The sequence below is a fragment of the Lethenteron reissneri genome, chromosome 30, assembly GCF_015708825.2.
Source record: "Lethenteron reissneri isolate LAM-NWPU_2019-01 chromosome 30, ASM1570882v1, whole genome shotgun sequence".
Lineage (NCBI taxonomy): Eukaryota > Metazoa > Chordata > Hyperoartia > Petromyzontiformes > Petromyzontidae > Lethenteron > Lethenteron reissneri.
The window spans coordinates 14,994,947-15,014,623 of record NC_083808.1 but is presented as its reverse complement, the minus strand read 5'-3'; the positions used below and the strand labels follow the sequence as shown (position 1 = coordinate 15,014,623).

The 19,677-nt window shown below is 42.1% G+C and overlaps 1 protein-coding gene across 1 annotated transcript in view; it reads left to right on the top strand.

Moving 5' to 3' along the window:
- Positions 1–19,677, top strand: part of LOC133349575 (complement C3-like) — a 161,958-nt gene that overhangs the window by 78,483 nt on the left and 63,798 nt on the right. The window contains exons 17-26 of the mRNA XM_061563145.1: positions 107–304; positions 2,066–2,168; positions 3,389–3,471; positions 4,392–4,531; positions 9,397–9,475; positions 9,864–9,997; positions 10,465–10,513; positions 12,816–12,902; positions 14,590–14,793; positions 17,342–17,417. Of these exons, the coding sequence (XP_061419129.1) occupies positions 107–304; positions 2,066–2,168; positions 3,389–3,471; positions 4,392–4,531; positions 9,397–9,475; positions 9,864–9,997; positions 10,465–10,513; positions 12,816–12,902; positions 14,590–14,793; positions 17,342–17,417 (1,153 nt within the window). The remainder of the gene's footprint in view (positions 1–106; positions 305–2,065; positions 2,169–3,388; positions 3,472–4,391; positions 4,532–9,396; positions 9,476–9,863; positions 9,998–10,464; positions 10,514–12,815; positions 12,903–14,589; positions 14,794–17,341; positions 17,418–19,677) is intronic.

The following is a 19,677-nucleotide window of genomic DNA, read 5'->3' as shown; positions in this document are numbered from 1 at the left end:
AATGGAGGTCTTTCCATCAGCGAACATCAGTATACAATTTCAGGGCTGTGCCTAAAACCTAAAAACTCCATTGCATGCTTGTAATTGTAACTTAACATTTTTCTAGCGGAAAAATACACTCAAGAATTTCGCAAATGCTGCGTGGATGGTTTGAAGATGAGCCCCACTGGCCAGGGATGTGAAGAACGGCTGAAGCATGTCACAGGCCCAAAGGAATGTGTTGATGCCTTTCTTCAGTGTTGCAAGAAAGCAGAAGAGTACAGGAAATCCGAAAGCATCGGTGCCCAGACCGTTTTGAGGCGGAGTAAGATCCACGCATGCCAAAACACGCCGGCTTCCATTGCACATTTTAGTGACAGTTTCAAGAACACTAGTATACTCTATGAGCACTTAAAAAAAGTTTACTGAGCCCAGATCCAAATGCCAAAAACCTTAAACAGCTGGCCCCTAAAAGCACTACCAAAGTTGTAATAGAAAATAGTTCACAAACATGTTTCTTTTCGTATTGAGCAAGATTATAACTGATTCGAAATATAAAGATTTGAAGGAATTCCAAATGGAGCAGTGCGAGGGTAAAAGCAGAAAGAGCAGTGTTGTGACCTGAAGTGTGGTGAGTGAGCGTGTTGTGATCTGCAGTGTGGTGGTTGAACACAGTGTGGATGATAGAAAACGGTCAGTCTGGTAGACCGAGTCCTCAACATGGGTGGAGGAATAAATGGGCGAACTTCATGGGAACATCTATCATGGTAGCAGCGATCGAAGAGTGATAAGGAGGTGACTGACCATCGGTGGGCGAGTGGCTGGAGTGAGTCGGTGGGTGCACAGTGGGTGTAGCATCATCAGTCACCCTGACTGCTTTGCCGTTAATTCATCAAGTGCAGTGAGGTAGAAACTCGTTCTCTTATCATTGTTCAATTATAAGCTTGAAACTTATTTTTTTTAATAGTCAACACTCAATGATCTGCATTATTGGTTGATCCATGTAAACCTAGAACACATATCATGCAAGACGAATTGGGGTGCTGCTGCTGTGTTGGCAGTGGTTCTGCAGTGATTGTGTCATGTGAAGTTTATATATTTTCCCCCTGTTCTACAGAGTGAAATTGTGTGAATGGAGTTTTAATGTTCTTACCCTGTTCTGCAGACTGAAAGTGTGTGAGTGGAGTTTGTATGTTCTCCCCCTTTTGTGCAGAGTGAAAGTGAGTGCGTGGAGTTTTTATGTTCCCACCCTGTTGTGCAGTGTGAAAGTGAGTGCGTGGAGTTTGTGTGTTTTCACCCTGGTCTACATGGGTTTCTCCCAGTTCTCCGGTTTCCTCCCATAGCTAAAACACATACATTGTAACTGCTATTGGCCAAAACATCCGAATGCTAAAAATGTACCCACAAATTACTCATTTTGTATACACACAGCAGCAACATTGCCCAACTACTAAAACTTGGCAGGACCCTTTTGAAAGAGTCTTGAGACTCACTGAGGTGTTGCTATATGCCATAGTGGCAGGATGTTAACTACCTCACCTGGTATAAAGGAGGTCGTGGGTTTGATTAAAATCCTGATGCCTGTATATTTGGAGTTTGCATGTTCTCCCCTTGATCGTGTGGATTTATCTCTGGGCCCTCCAGTTTTTCCCTCCAAATTTAGAAACATGCTTTTAGAGTATTTGGCTGCTATACATTTCTATATGATGAGACACTTTGTGAATGGTCATTTGTGGCCAGGTCGCTTCTGAAAAAGAGCTATATACACCTTATCTGATAAAATAAAAATAGTAGTAGATGCAGGCATTGGATTGGAATATTTTCAACATATAGATGTTAATTTCAGCTTTCTTTCCCTGTTCAAGTGAAATTTACATTGTGACGTTAGGCTTTTTGTCATTAAACTTAGTATTTTTCCCCAAAAAGAGTTTTGTCTATTTTCAGTGCTTGTTTGAAAGATAGAATGATGTCTGTCTGTTTGTTTCATGAATTTGACCATCGTAGTTGTAAATTGTACTTAACATTTGTACGTGTTCTTGTACTTTAAATGTGTAAAGAATATGACATTACTTGCTTTTATTTTCAGATGATTTTATGGAATTGGACTTGATGAATGAAGATGAAGTTAATATGAGGTCATACTTTCCTCAAAGCTGGGGTTGGAATAAATACAAAATTCCTGCAAACGGGTAAGTCTCGCCTTGCCTCAAAACGTAGGTCGAGGAGTTACAATGAATAATACATATGTAGTGACTGGGAATGTCACTGTGTGGTGCCGGACCTGCGAGGCCACGGCGGATATTATGTTGTCATTATGTGCAGCCTGGATACTGGGCGCAGTACCAGTCCTAGCGGGGGGCTTGGTTTAGCTCTGGTTAGCACGGGGACACCACGGACAGTGTGCGGTGCGGGCTCCTGGTGAGGGAGTGAGAGAGAGTGTCAGCCAGCCAGGATTACGTTGGGTCGTGATACGCTGGTTGACCTGCCGACATGTGACTGGATGATATTGGAGGGGGGGGCCACCGGTGGAGGGGGCCCAATGGATGGTCATGTGGTATAGAAGAGCTCTCGGGGAGCCTTGGGGAAAGAGCTAGAGACATCGAGAAGATGGACGGGGCGAGAGGCGGAGCCAGCCCTGGGGTTCTTGCCTGTTGGTGAAGGGAAGATCCGTGTCGGGTTGAAGAAGCCTCTAGCCACGTGGTCTGGGACCCAGCTCGTGGTCCGGACCAGGATAGCGGGACCGTGTCTAGTGCTCCCGTAGCGTGGTGAGATGGGCGGTCACCACCCGAGTGTAGGTGACGTTATGCTGTGTTGTTAGTTAAAAAAAAGTGTTGCTCCCAAGACAACGTCTGCGACTCAGTTGAACTCACTACACATATAATGGAAATTATTGACCTAGATGAATTGGAATAAAACTATAATTCATTAATTTCTTGTGGATAATGTTCAGTTTACATTTAATTGGATGTTCCTGTGAAGTTATGATATATATATATATTTAAGAGGCCATCTCAGGTGATGTGGTTATTCTGAATTCCTAGTTTCTGACCTGAAGATGATTGGCGCAGCTTAAAACAAATTGTTGCATATATCACTGCTAACTTTGGGTCTGAGAATTGTTATGCAACTTACACTGTAATCAGAAACTATAATAAATGAAACATAATTGAACGCTTGTGCACGTGACTATGAGGCTTTGTTTGGTGGTGGAGGGTCTTAATGACACAATTTGGTCAGATCATTATATCACCTTACTCAAAATGTTATTGTGAATCATAGTAACTTTACCACCATGTTTATAAGTTCTGAATGAATCCAAATTTGGAATCTAAAATGACCCAAATTATCTCTCTAATGAAGACGTTATATAGACTGTGTAAATAACTTATCCACTGTCTTTTATTTTTAGAAAACATCCTCAGATTAGATTACAATTACCAGATACTATAACCACCTGGAACATGCAGGCCATAAGCATCTCTAAAACTAGAGGTACGTGTATTCCTTTGTGTGCTCATTCATATTATTTTGGGCCAAATTGAGCTAAATTATGAAGCCAACTGTACAAGTAAAAATTCAGACTGAGGTCTTAATTCTTAGTTGCAGCTCTGGCTTGCCTTCCAATGGTTCAGCTCAGACATGAGCCACTGAGTTGCTTTCAGAGACACATGAGCAGCTCAGCAAATCATGTGGCTTAGCTTAACAAAATCAAGTTAAGCATGGCTTTGAGCCAGCTCATTTGAGCTAGAGCTAAGCCTTAGCAGAGCCGTGGCCTTAACCTTTCATTTTCTGACAGACTTTTTCCCTCACGCCGGGTTCGCTCTACACGAGCGGTTGCTGTCTGAGACTGGTGAACTGTAGCAGGAGGATGGGCATAACCACGGCATGTTTGGGGGTGCAGCCCGGATGTGGCATGATAGTGGGCTTGTCGACGCATGTGACCCATTGACATGACCCAGCAGTAGCGCATTTACCACTTGTTGTAGTAGTTTGTGGTTCCAATCTGGCAGGCAAGGGGGTGAAATAATCATGTATTACATGCTGTTTGCTTCACTAGGGCGTTGAGTTCCCGTAACCACATTCTAAAATGAGTAGACTATTGTGTGTTGGCATCACGGTTCAAATTTACCAAGTACTAAAAATTACACTGCAACTTACTCAATTGGGATTACACGTGGAAATAATACCCCTCTAATAGCAGACTAAAGCCACACAGGGCTAACCGCCCTTGTCAAAATTTGAGATGTAAGTCTCTGATGTGAATGTAAAGCACTTTGAGACACTCCACATTAAGGGGTGCTCAATAAAACACAAATATTTATCATTATAATGTGCATGGTATACCACGCATACATATTTCTGACAGCTTGTTTTCGGGGTCATCTGCACTGTGCGTGTTTATGTGGTTTTAGGAGTGTGTCTGGCGGACCCATTGTTATTGGTTTCTACCAAAGATTTCTTCATCAAACTTCACTTGCCCTACTCGGTGAAACGAGGCGAGCAAACGGAAATACGGGTCATTCTGTATAACTACATGGAAGAATCCTTAACGGTCAGCACTACCCACACATACACAATATATTTTGTTTTATTTCAATTCAATGTGAGCCCGGTACGAAGCACCGATCACAGTACAAGAATGGGGGAACATAAATTCCGCCAACAAAAGCCTGAGATAGATGCACCAGGGTTTGGTGAAGAGGGTGAGATCAGGCTCACTGTCCCACCTAGGTGGGGAGCCTCTACCAGATAAGTGAAAGTTTATATGGGGGAAGAAGATAACAGACATAAAAGGGAAGAAGGGGGGTGTGAGAGAGAGGGGGTGGGGATGGAGACGCAGGGGGGGAAAAGGGAAAGGCATGTAACAAAACACAAGTTAAATAATTAACATGTGACTTGTGAGCTTGTAAACTTACGTCCCTCTGAGCTATAATACGCTCCTGCTAGTTTCCAGAAATGGGGGTCAGTCCCACAAGGACACCAATCCCCTCCACCAAACCTTTTTCCCTGCATGTGCCTCATTTAGGCTCTGTAAAAGTGGGGACCATCTGCTTTAAACTCTCACTCTTCGGTTTTAAGCTTTTCACTTAAGTATCATGCCATTGTATCCATGAGGGGAGTTCATAGTCTTTCCAATTGTCAAAAATGTACTTCCTGGCCGTAACGTTGATGGTTTGTAATAAGGCGGCATGCTGATGTTTCGACAGCGGCAGGTTTCAGATTGATTTCGACTGAAGAGGAGAAATTGGTGCCACAGATCTTATTGAACATGTTAATAATGTCCCTATAAAGTTTAATTATGTCTGAACATAGCCAGAAGGTGTGGAAAGACGATCGGACCATGCCCGGAGGACATCTGGGGCAATCCCAGGGGAAATGTCCACGAATTTTGCTCTTCTCTCATTGGTCATGTAAGCACCATACATTTAAACTGGATACGCCTCAACGTTAATGCTCTTGGGCCAATTTTAGGTCGCCAGATTTGGGTCCAATTGTCTTGTTGGGGGATAACGTAAGGCATTAGCAGGCTACAAAGTTTCCTAGTAATAAGTCTGGTAAGTGCACTCTCATCATCCATTAGACAATAAGGCTCTGCTAACCTATATTTAGTTTTTGGTATTTCCAACCAATCTGTGATTGGGTGCAACGAAGCATTCAGGTTTTTACCTGGGGCTTTTGTGATGGCGTCTCTAATCAGAAAATTTCTAAAAAAGTGCAACCGTAGAATATTGTACTTGCCCTGCACCTGATTAAAAGACAACACACTACCCAACCTGGCCCGGAGATCTCCAACTATTTCCGAATTCATCCAAAATAGCCCACCTAATCTCTTTACCCCCCACTTTCAGTGTTGGGTTTCCCCACAGTGAGGATCTTCTATGGAGAGGAACCTGGAAAGAGATGCACCTATCTCGACATATCCATAGCATCACAATGACTGCCCACACCGGCTTAATCCCCTTAGGCTTGTCTCTTGCCAAAGCTAGGGAAAAGCCAGCGAGAGAGCATGCGCTTACGGATTCCTCTTCCCACCGTTTACCAGTCTTGGCTTTTGTAGGGTCGAACCAGCGTTTTATGCTTTGCAGAGCTACTACCCTATAACATTTCAGAAAATCAAATAGATCCAGGCCGCCTTCCTTTGCCGCACAGTTTTCGATTCCAGATGAAAGATGAGATTTGGGAATGGAGTGCTTTAAAAAAGGCCTTGGAATGTTGGGAGGAACCATCTGCAGGTAAAAAATGAGTTTAAGGAGAATCAGCATCTTAATCAGATGCATCCTATTATAAAGAAAGATGTAGACATCTGCCCACGTGGACAGGGAATCACCAATCTCCTGGAGCAAGGGTGGGGGGGGGGGGGAATTCTTCCAGAAAAGCAGCGCCAAAGAGGAAGGAATCAACGCCGAGGTATTTGATGTGAGCTGGCGTCCAATTGAAGGGTACCAATCCCTCTGGGGGCTTGGGGGACAAGGTGATAGGGCATCAACTCCGATTTAGTTACAATTAATTTGTATCCTGAAGCACCTCTGTATTCCCTTACTAAGGCTTAGGCCAGAAAGGCAGGGATTGAGGCCTCCAAATGTGTAATTGTGATCAGGTTAAGTTTGTTTTTTGCTGTGCCGTACCTTACTCCCGAGATCTGCTGACTCATCCTGATGCTCTCTGCAAATGTAGTGGGTTCCACGGAGATGGGAGACGTTGTCTTTAGAGGCAACACGGTTTATTGTAACTCTTAACAGAAAGGCCTCCCTTTACTCCCACTACCTGGGGAGGTATAGCCTCCGGGCTGACATGCCCTATCACTGGGGCTATGGGCTCTGGATCCTCCGGTTAAGGGTGCCCTAGGTGAGGCTAACTGACCCGACCTAGCCAAAGTTTGGGTCTCGACCACTGGTCCATGCTCGACCCCGGCCCTTAAAAGGCCTCCTGATCACCAGTTGTCCTCCATTCCCTTTCAGGCCCTGCCGAAACTCCTGCACCTCCTTGTTTCCCATCACCTCGCCCCATGTCAGGAAGTCAAGCCTTCTCCCTTGACGTGGAGTCACAGCTTCACTGGGTAGAGCAGCTGGGAGCATATCCCAGCTCTCCCCACCAGGTCCCTGTGCAGCGGCATTTAAGTCGGGCATGATAAAGACCCGATTACCCTCAAGTGAAGTGCCCTTTCCTCTTGCCATCCTCGCCCCCTTTAATGCCTCAGTGGCGCCGTGGTGGGTCGTGAACAGGATCAGCAGGACGCGAGTTCTCGAGTTGTTGGTCGCCATCAAATTTCTTCTGGCTCTCTTTCCAACCCCGTAGCCTTTAACAATCCACTGCAGCTTAACAGGCTGTGTGTCCAAAGATTCCGCGATCGTAGTGATTCAGGTAGATGTTTCAGAACATAGATAAGGGCTCCCTGGTAAGAGTTGTCCTCAATTCTCTCCATAAGGCATTGAGTTGACACTCCCGTCCCTTGGCGTCCAGTTGTAGGTTTCCGAGAGATCTGACAGTCTGGCTTTGTGCATTTTAGCCACCTTGCTTTATTCCTTAAGTGAAGATCCCAGGGTCATCATAATGGTCTCCTGCCTCTTCACCCTTTCGCAGATCCCGCTTATCCTCTCTTTCAGGACCCGGAGGAGAGCTGTGTTTTCCTCAGTTTGCCAAGCTTGCCGCTCCATTTTTTACAGGAGGGTTTGCAGCAGCTCTCGGATTCCTATCTGGGCAGTCTCTCACTTCAATATGACTGGGGAGGACGAAGCCTTGGATTTTTTCCCGGGGGTCCTTTCCACCAAAGGCATGAAGTTATGGGAGAGGGAAATCCATCTCGCCTCACCACAATAGGCTCCAACTACACACAAAAAGGCCCTAGGCCTAGAGGGTTAACAGAATGCCCCAGAAGGCAGAATTATTTTTGTAAAAACAAACCTGTTCGAAGCTCTTAAGACTACGAAAAAAGATCACAGTTGATGAGTAAAAGAGGTGGTATGCTGGACTTGTAGGGTTATTTACTATAGTAGGGGTTAGACAGGTTCGTTTAAGCGCCCCTCGCTTGGCCATGACATCACCAGAAGTCCACACACAATATCTTAAGAAGAGAAACATTCAGCCCCCTTGATCCTATAAGGGAAGTGGTGTAGTGGTCATATGTTTGCTGTGAACCTAGATATCTAGATTGAGCTTCTGGGCAGGTACACAAGTGGGAGTTGCTAGCGTGCTACTTAACCACAACTGGGATTCTAGGTCAGCACCTTGTAACCGACGTCAGCAGAATGTTAGTAATGAATGCACTGATTGTACGTACGAATCTACAAACTGCACAGCAGCCTAAGCCACTGTGTGGTACATTCACCTTCATTTCACAGTTAATAGTTAAAGGTGCAGCCCTGCAATTATTGGCTTGCTGATACCACTGCTGGTTTAAGTGCCTACACTAGAGCGAGCTCTAAAGGGTATTTAGTATACTCTTTGACACTGACCATAACCAGACATCTTTAACATAGCATGGGTCAGATACGAATTTCGTTTGCTCAGAGTGGCTTCAATAAATGTAGGTTCATTATCTGGGCACAATATTCAGGAAGAAGCAACTCTTAACACCCAAAACTATATATTGGTATATCCCAAAATGGAATATATTGCTTCAATATTTGAGGTTGTGTGTCAAAGCTTTAATGTATTGATTTGTTATATTTTAAAATATTTGTCCACTTAAATGCATATTCTAACTGTGCCACAGCTGTCTTGCAATAAGATGAAAACTTATATTCAGAACTGTCAAAGCAAATACTTGGTCACTTTGTGTCAGAGCATATCTGGAAGATGACATCACATAATTAATTAGAATTCTAAAGTTCCTTCAGGAGGCCTCTTATCCGGTGAAACAGCCCAGCGGTAGCGTGTTTGCCACTTGTTGCTCAGGTTCCCAGTTCAATTCCTGCATACCATCTTGGTTATTACGGCAAGTGTATTATAGTGGAATGTAAAGATCCTGTGATGTTATTTGAAAAGTGTTGGCCATAGTGTGCTGGTGTCATGGTTAAAATTAGCTAAATTAGAAGAAGAAAAAAAACCCTGAAATTACTCAAATCGGGATATCACATAGAAACCATCCATATTGCGTAAACTTTGCAGGACCTTCTGGAATGAGTCTTGAGACTCAGACAGGCTTTACTGAGTAAATAAGTGGATTAATTATATTTTCCTGTACTGGCAGGTTCCTGGCGAAAGGCTCGTGCTGTGTCGTGTTTGTTTTTGTGCCGTAATGTCTTATTTTCTGTTAAAATAATACAGAGGTACGCAGTTCGTTGTGGGTCCATGTGCTTTGCTTTTGCACCGCTATGCTTTTTGTTTGCTCAAGGTGTACCATGTTTTAATCAACGTATTTGTGTTTCTTCAGGGTATGATCTGTGAATTAATTTCTGTATTTCTTGTGCCACATAGATTTTAACAGAAATGGATATTGTTGAGTCAATTTGCAGCACATCAAAATCCGGGGCGAAGCCCAGTCAGAAATCCAGAGGTGTGTGGACATGTATTTATTTGTGATATTGGCTTCTACACATGTTCGTACGTGTACACAAGATCAAGTGTTAAAGTAAATACATTGATTTTTTAATTCCTAAAGGTGGTTCTGAGAATTGTTCTTCAATGTACCGGTTTGATCTGAGGCAATAACAATTGGCACATTACTAAACAGTTATTCACTTGGCAATTTTATTTGTTTGGCTGTATCAGGTGGTGTAGGGTCTTAACTACACAAATTTGGTCAATTCAATACATGGAGTGACCGAGAAATCGATTGATTCATGATATCGTTTATGAAAGCAGTGAACGTGCTACCACTGGGCCAGGCCTCTGCCCAGTGTTGTGTATCTGAGTGTGTTTGCTATATTTTTCTTTTGTCACAGTGAAGGCAAAAGGTGCTATGGTGGTGTCATTTCCCATTGTGCCGCTGAAAATCGGAGAGCATCAGATATCTATTCGATCCCGTGTGTATGGCCGCACTTTTGGCGACGGTGTCCAAAAAGTTCTGCGTGTGGCGGTAATTCACACGACACATTTTCTTCCTCGATGATATCAATGAACATTTTTCTAACTCGGTGTGGATCGCACTCATGCAATCTGCTGCACAACATATTAGACGGTGACAGAGTAGTAAACATAACTAATTTACCTTTCATATACTTATATATTATAAAACATAATTTCTGGCTGGCTGGAGGGAGGGATGCCTGGTCATGACCAAAGAATGTGTGCATTGCTAGTTTAAGTGAAACAGGAAGAGGGCTGTCACAGCTGTGTAACAGTGACAATACCAGACTTGCAATCCAGCAGTCGCCGGTGGGGTTTAATCTCCCGGTGCAGCAGTTGAAACAACGGTGCACGTTTCTGAACCAATGCCCCCTCAGGCTTTCCTGGGTAAACAAGCAGAATAAAATAACAAGATGAATTACACGTACATTTCACGAGAAATGTAAGTGATTTTTTTTCAAATTTGTATTATTTTAGCCAGAAGGTGTAAGAGATATCCTGTCTGAATCAAGAATTGTTCACGTTGGTGAGTATAGATCGCAACATTTACACTTAACATATGCCATATAGGTTTGTCAAAGCAGATGTTTACAATTATTGTAAATTCAAATACAAGAAGCGTATCTCAAAATCACAGGATTTTTTTTCCTAAATACTGCTTAAACATTTGAAAGACAAGTGCAGTCCTCCTTATAATGCAAGAACACATGTGTAATAAAAGGACTCAGACGCTTCTCGCTGACTCCGTGTCCTTTATTTGGGGTTCGCGTTCTCCTTCCCACACGGCACTCCTCCTGAGACTCTCTCCCTGGCAGCCCCACATCTGCCTTCGCTCCCGTAGCCTTCCACGCTCCTGCAGTTCCGCTGCAGGCTCTTGGTACAGCCCTCTGGCTGCTCCCCCAGCAGCTCCATCGCTGCTCCCTGTTCCTCCGTGCGTGGCGATCTCGCCACCTCCCAATGTCAGCCCTTCGTGGCCTCTATGGCTATCTCGCCATTTCCTACCTCAGCCCTTCGTGGCCTCTGTGGCTATCTCGCCACTTCCTACCTCAGCCCTTCGTGGCCTCTGTGGCTATCTCGCCATCTCCAACCTCAATCCTCCACTCTCTCTTCCACCCCGCTGGCTGGCGCCGTCATGAGCCCCTCAGCCACCAGGCTGAGGCACGGCGACCACCCAACGTGTTCACCACCCTTCACTCCCCCGACTGACCCAGATAGCTTCCTGTCTCCCCGCTATAACTTCTCCCCCACGTCACCCTGACTCCTCCCTCTCGGATCGTCATATCCGCCCCGCCCATTTACGCCCGCATTACACTTGTATTCATGCGCTGCAATAATTATTCATAACAATAATTGTGTACATTATGATATACAAATCATTCTTATAGTGCAGGGCCATTATGAAGGCAATGTCTTTCACAGGCACAGTCTGCAGTCGTTTCACAGTCGTGGTTTTTACAAAGGAGATCCGTGGTGTGTGAGCACAGCAAGAACAAAACAAATACAAACAACATCAATATTGCAGAGAATGACAACAGGGTCTTTAAATAATATCACACAACTAATAAGCGAGGTATTTAATAGTCTTAACTTAAACATGCAATAAAAACCAGTGAATACATGTGGGAACCAGAGGTGCCAGAAAAAAAGTTAGGCACATTTGAAAAGTATGGTCTCTGTTTTGGTCTAACAGGAAAATAAAGAGGAGGAGAGAAGAGAGGGAAAAAAGCTGTTGATGATCGGCAAGGGTATTCCAGAAATCTACCAACGTTTTAGCAGATGCAATGTTTCATTGAAATAAGGAGGCACTTCTCAGGGCTGTAGGAGAAAGTTAGATGAACTAAGTGGTCCTTTAGGTAATTGGCGGCTTTGTTTAAGAGGATGTTAAGGTTGAAGACAACCCAGTGATGTCTTTCCGGATATGCAGGGGGACAGAAAACAGGATAGGACCAAGCAGAGCTCTGAGGTACTCCCTTAGTAATGGGGGTACTCTCAGATGATGTATTATGTATGGGGGCAATTTTAAATTGATCAAATAAGTAGATGTAAATCCATTTGATTGCACAATCCCCAAAAATTTGGCATTTTAGCCTTTTGCAAAATGACAGTATGGTCTAGAGTATTGAGTATTGAAGGGGCTGTGCTCTATTGGAAGAGGGCTTATTCTGGGATGTAATTTGCAATTTTAAAATCTTCTCAAATAACTTGATGCCAGGGGAGAGGATTGAGATAGTGGTAATAGTTAGGACTGTCTGTAGTGCCACCTTTATGATGAGTGGCACACACGAGCAGCTTTTCATTGAGGAGGGATGGATGCCTCTACAGTATAATGGAAAAGTTAAATATATGGAATATCGATTTTGCATTTAGGTTCTTTATGGATTTCCAGAAAAGTTTGGATCATCTTATGAATCCAAGGTTGTATCCTGAAAATTACAGTATTTGGGCTGCTAGACAAATTAGGTACAGTGGTTCCTCAGGGCTTTATAGTTTGTCCAATGTGAGTCCAAATTTGTTTGCTTAGAGAGCGCTTCCAAGCTGGGTTTCTAAAGCGGATGATCTGGGCAATTTATGGGTTGAACCAAGAGGCTTGATTCCCCCTTATTAAACATTACTAGTGAGGCATGTTTGTCAACTATGAACGGAAGGTATTTTGTAAGACCAAGCAGTAGGTACAGATGTAAGGTAAGGTACATCAAAAGGTTGGAGGTTCATCTTTCCATTCAGTAATTTGCTAAATAGATTATTGCATGAGTGAAAATATCTGCAGCCTCAACCTGGATGGTGTTTGTGAGGGTTGCTTTTCACACTGTAATCTATGTCATTTGCAGAAGAGCGAGATACATTCTTTATAAAAAATGAAATCAGTCCGGACATTGTGCCCAACTCTGAAGTTTTAACATTCATTAGTGTTAAAGGTGAGTAGAAAGGGACATGATACAAATCCACATCATAAGTGTTACAGTGAAGGACACCACCCACTTACAACATTCTCCCATGCACACTTTCTATAACTCGTATCTGCTGCAGCTCATGCAAGGCTGTTTCTAGGTGTGGTTTGCTATAGTAATTAAACATAATTTAAAATATTTTGTATTTGCACTATTCTTATGGCGCATGGCTATTATAAAGGTACAATGTTTCACAGACACGCCTTGCAATACTTTCATAGTCGGTGGTGATGCTACTATGTGTAATCCCAAACGAGTAATTTGCGGTGTAATTTTTGTTACTTAGGAAAATGTGAACCTTGAAGCCGGCACACAATGGCCTACTTGTTTTGAATGTCAGATAATCTTTAACGTTCACTGTGAAGTGGACAAAGGGCAGTCTGCCATTTTGTAGATTTACCAGGGCAGTTTGCCGTTTTCGAACAACAAATTTCTGCAACAAACGACTAATGCACTTCCACTGGGCCATGTCACTGCCCTGATGGGCAGCATCATAGGGCTCCGAGAGCTTATTTTCGAGGCAGTACATAAAGTAGGTTGCTGGAAACTGTGAAGATGTTTTCTGAAGTGTTTCCCCCCCAATGTTTATGCTAATGGTGCTATGAACATCATTGAGATAAATAATGCTGACATCAAGAACTTCATCCAAAATCCCTTGAAGTGTCTTGTTATTAGAGCTGTTACAATGGTTTTCGTGCTTTACAAGTAACCAAATGAAAAAAACCCAGTAAAAGCCTGTTTACCAGATTGCCACATGGTTAGAAATGTGCAGAGCTATAAACACAGCATGTTTACCTTCATACCTGAGAAACGAAGGGAACTGTCACGACAAGTGGTGTGATTGTTAGAACACTGGACATAATCCAACGTGGAAGAATAGATCAAATACCCTCTAGAGTTCGCTATAGTGGCATATCTTCCGCTAAGCAGTGGTACGAATGAGCAAGCAAGTATAGGATTGCACCTTTTTCTCTTATCAATTACTTTGGCCTGTGCCAAATATTGAGATGTTTTTGTATAATAATCCATATTTATACAACAGCATGAAATTTAAAGAGGTGATCGCCTTGTCATCAGTCATTTTCCAATCGAACCAGTGAACCTGCTGGTTTTGAGTTTGTTTTGAAGCTGGTCAGACCAGATGTTGATCGCTTGGTAAGTGGTGGAAGTCCCAACTGACCAAGTTCCAGCTGACTGGCGTTGCAATGCTGAAAGCACAATCTGTGATGGATGATTTTGCGGTCGCACTTCCAGTCTCGGTAAATTTGAAGAGCAGGTGACATTACCTAAAACGCAATGAGTTCGAAGCGGTTTGAGATAGCCAGGCATCAGTGTTCACGTCGTGACACTCGTTGGTACCCGGGGCCCTTCCAGGGAAACTAAATATGTAACTAGTGGAGCCAATTCTGTTAACTCCAGTTCAGGAATCGCAGTCTAAAATGTAAATGCTACATATATTTGGTGCAGTGGCAGCCAGTAGAGATATTTTAAGATCGTTTCCATCAGTGCTTGACTGGGTGCTTACCTGATGACCACAGCCAGGTTGTTCTGGACCAGCCTACCCAGCAACTTTGCCCGAATAGTAAAATTACAGTTGGAAAACACTGGCTGAATTAACCTGAATAACCATGGGTTCTGTTTTTTTACTTTTCAGGAGATGAATTGGCAGAGACTATGGCCAACAGCCTCGATGCCAAATCCATATCACATCTGATTCGGATTCCATTAGGATGTGGTGAACAGAACATGATTTTCATGGCTCCAACTACACTGACACTCATTTACTTGGACTCAGTCCAGGAGTGGGAGAAAATTGGCCTCGATAGGAGAGACGAGGCAATAGAGTTCCTCAAACAAGGTGAGTGGCCTCCAAAAATGGATGACTTGTAGTTCAGCAGCCAGTGTGCAGCCCAGATATCTTGCTTTTGCATTATTTCATCTTATCAAGGATAGAAGGAACGGCGTGGGGGCCATCGCAGAAGCCGAGATGTCTTGGTGTATTATAGAATATCATAAATTACCGTTGGATACATTCGTGAAACAAAGCAGCCAATTCCAAAACAACGAAGAGGCTTATAATGGCGAATTAGGAGATCACAGTAGGGACATGGAATGTGAGAACACCATGGACAACAGGGCAAGTTAAAGCTGCTAAGAAATGAAATTGAAAGATACAGGTACAACATCTTAGGACTGGCAAAAATGAGATGGACAGGAATGGGGGAGAAAAATAGGGATGAAGTGATCTAGTCAAGGGAATAAAAATTGCACACCGGATGGGTAAGGTTTATATTGAATGCAAAAGCCAAAGAATCGTTACTGTGATATAGACAGGTTATTCCAAGGGTAATTGTAGCGAGATTTAATGGAAAAGAAGCAACAATACCCTTAGAAGAAAACCCAAGAGAAAATGGATAACTAAGAAAACTTGGAACTCGCACAGGAAAAGAGTAAAATAAGGCTAAAGATAAAGGAATCGGATGAGATACCGACTAAGTACAAAACGTTATGCAATGAGGTAAGGACATCGGAAAGAAAGGATAATCAGGAATTTTTGGAGCGACATTGAATACTATGCCGGAGAATACAAGACTAGCAAGGTGTAAAAACTAGTCAAAACCCCCAAATATGAAGTGGCAATCAGTGATAAAAAAGTAAAGACAGAAGATCTTGATGGACAAAGAAGAGACAAAAAAGGGATGGACTGAGTATTGTAGCGATTTGTATAGAGATACAGATCAAGAGAACAAAGAGCTGCTGGATGAACAAGAAAAGATACCCCCACTATACCGAGGCGTGATGTAAATGATAACATCTTGTACAAAGAATTCTAAAAGGCAATACAACATTAAAATCAAAACAAAAGTCCAGGAGTGGATGGCATAGGCAGAAAAATAATAAAAGCTGAGGGGAAGGAACTTATAAAAGAAATCCACGAGCTTTGCATCCAAATATAGAGAGAAGGGAAAATACTGAAGGAGTGGACAAAATCCATACTTGATCTCGCCGGTTGTAAAAAAATACAGAACTATTGCACTAATGAACCACATGGGGAAGCAACTAATGATAATACTATTACATAAATTCAAAGTGCAGACTGAGGAATATTTAGCAGATGAACAGGCAGGGTGTAAGAAAGATAGGAACACAGTACAGCTAATTTTAAAGTTAAGGTTGAGAGCAGAGAAAGTAAAGAGAAACAATAGGCTGGTTTTACAACTGCTTCATAGATTTTCAGAAAGCATTATATTTGACTAAGCAAGTTATAACGTGGGAAAAAATTAAGATCATAGGGTTTAGGGAATAGACTGACAGATTCTTCAGGATATAGGTGAAAGGTCAGTATAGCTTGGACAGCAAATAGGAGAAAGGTCCCCAACAATAATAGCTATGAGACAGAGCGATCCACTATCACCAAACAACTTCACATATTTGGAAAGAGTGATGGATACCATTCAGAACAATGCCACAGTAATATCTGTGCAAGAAGAAATAATAAATAGCCTGAGACATATGTGGACGACATAGATCTGATGGAAGAAAGCTGCGTAGTACTGTAGGAAAATGTTCCTAAGGATGCAGGAAACAGTGTCCTAAGGATGCAGGACTGAGGATTAACGTGGAAAAGGCAGATGATGGTGTTCAGAAGGATGGACATTTTGAAAGAAGTCATATGAGAAAGCAGCAAAATTGTGAATGTAAACTTGTAAAGATATTTGTATACTTGGGAAGTCTACTGACATGGGACAACGACTGTACGAAAGACATGAGAGCGAGGCTTGCGAAGGGAAAATGAGTAATGGCAGGATTCAATAACATTTGGAGAAGCAATCAAATCAGTTAGAAATAAAGCCCTTTTTTGCCTGATGATGACCGCTTGTGTAGCGATCGAAACGTCGTAATTTATTTTATGTTATTTTATTTCTAACTGCGTGACTTTACCGAAAGAATCAAAGAGTATAAAAGTGTGTTGTTTAGAAAAATGGAAGGAACCAGAAACAGAGGAAGACCTAACAGAGAATGACTTCATGATGACATAAGAGTTTGGTGCCAGAAAGATGTGGCACTACTTAAGCATATTGGCACAAGACAGAGGAAACAAATTATGAAATGTGCAGTAGGCACCTACGGGCTATCTGCCAATGAATCGTGATCATGATGATAGGGATTTACATTTGATGAATGTGATTATCAAACATATCAATACATTACCAATTTTTGGGTTCCCTGGCAAGGGAGGATTGCAAGACGCTGCCTCCACCACACCCCTCGTTTGCCGTGCCAGTCACCACAGGTTTACCCAAGTCATCTATTTCAGCTAAAGGGCAGGCTTTTGTCAGTATTTCGCTGCATTGCATATGTCCTAATTATTATCTGTGTTTTTTTTTATATATTTTACTTTGAAGGTTATAGTCGGGAGCTATCCTACAGGAAGGCTGACCATTCATATGCAGCCTTTCTTGCTACTCCAAGTAGCACCTGGTAAGCTGCTTTCAACTGCACCATGCCACCACACGATAGAATGCAGATAAACCAGTGCATGCATTTCCATTGGTTATTCTCTCCTTAACATGCCTACTCTCTGCTCTTCCTGTTTCTGCCCAATGTTGTTGAGAAAAATTAATTTAACATAAACGTTATTTGAGAAAATTGACTTTGAAAACGTATTTGAAATCGATTAAACGTTGGGCCAACAATTAACCTGTTACCATTAAAAACAATTGTTAGGTGTCTAAATAAAGTAGAAATAAAAGTTAGAGTTCACACTGTGATGAAATGCGGCATATGTTAGCATCAGCTAATGACAGATTCCCCAATTTGCATCTACTACATCCGCTGCTGCGCTTTGTATGTGCATCGATTTAATTAACGTGCCAGCTACATCAAGTGTTTTTTTTATGATGCCTAATCACTTCTTCCACATCTGCCACGCTTCTGTTGATGCTCTGCTGCTGTTCATTTCAGAAACTTTGCAATAATTGTATATATTTTTTTAAATAAGAAGGGGAGAGACAATATACGGTAGCCAACATTGGAACAAAGGAAGAATGACATTCGATCACCAAATAGCGAGTTAGAGTAACTACAGGAAAAACGTAATTGATAAAAGCCTGTGGCCCATCAAGACTCGCAGTAGAGATGCCTAATGCAATGGGAGAGTAAAGGGTTGTCAGGGTTTAGATCCTCTTTATTGAAGATTGGAAAAGAAGTGTATTAATGCTGATCTACAAGTAGGAGGGTGATGCAGTGACCTAGAAAAAAATACTGTGGAGGAAGTTAGAACATCTGTTGATATATTTTAAAATGATACTGGAGGAAATGTTAACGAATAGAATGGCCGTTTGGTTTTAGGCCAGAAAAGGGTAACATGGGTGCTATGCTTATTATTGGACAATTGAAGTAGACATTTTGAGATGGGAACTGAAACATCAGGAACCTAAATTAATGAAAAACAAATAAAATAATTACAAGATTCATAATATTTTTTTTTATTGAACCAAGTAATGATCTGACCAAATGTGTCGTTAAGACCCCTCCACCACCCGACACTGGCAAGCTGAAGAACAATTCTCACAACCAGAATAACAGTCCAGAAAGTCAGAAAATACTTCCAGGATTGTTATTCTGACTTATAGTTAATCTTGTCCTGTTTAATGCAGTTTAAAACCAAATATCACGTCTAAATTTGTTTGTGAGAATTCTTCTTTGACATACTCAGTGAGGTGAAACAATTATAATTGGCACGTTAAACACTTGTACGTGCCAATTTAATTTATATTGGCTGGGAAATACTAGGTGTTACATTGCTTTATGGTTCCTTCCGTTTTAGTAGAGTGCTCAATCAATGTAATTCATCGGTTTAATCGAGTTAGCCTGTGGCTTATTTATTGTTACATACTATTCCTGTTTATATGATGACTCCCATGTGTACCTTATATTATACATAAGTACATTTTATAAATAAAATAAGTAAAGCTGTTTATGTTCTAAATGAAAAATTGTTGGTATCAGTAACAACAGCGTATGCAACATTTCGATTTAAAGCTTTGTGACTGCAGGGATTCATCTTCTTGGTTCTTTAGGTCACGTAGAAGGGAAATAATAAAATAATAAAACATTTACCTAATAAAATTACATTCTCACGACGTTTCGGCCACAACTCAAGCAGCCGTCCTCAGGTGAAGACAGAGCTGTCTGAAATACAGCACTCCAATGAACACTGCCAAGCTTGGCAGCGTATTTTAAGCTGGGTGGGAGGAAAAGAGCGCCTTGACAAAGGAGTTTACATATCAACAGAAGAATTTAGCATTGAATAAGCTGTGTTAATGTGAGATAATTAGCAGGATGTTATAGTCAGAAATTAGCATGTAACTGGGAGATTAGCATGATGTTAACGTGAGGAATTAGCATGTAACTGGTCACGGAAGTGGCTATGTTAAAGTCAGAGTTTACATATCAACAGAGGCATTTAAAATATTGACGCTAAAGAACTGCAACCACCCACTATCATACAATAAACCGATGTGAAAGAACTAAATTTAAACTACATCAATATATTTCGATTTAAAGCTTTCGTGACTGCAGGGATTCATCTTCTTGGTTTTTGGTAAAGTCACGTAGAAGGGAAATAATACAAATAAAACAGTGTAATAAATAAAGCAGTGTTCATTGGAGCGCTGTCTTTCAGACAGCTCTGTCTTCACCTGAGGATGGCTGCTTGTGTTGTTGCCGAAACGTCGTG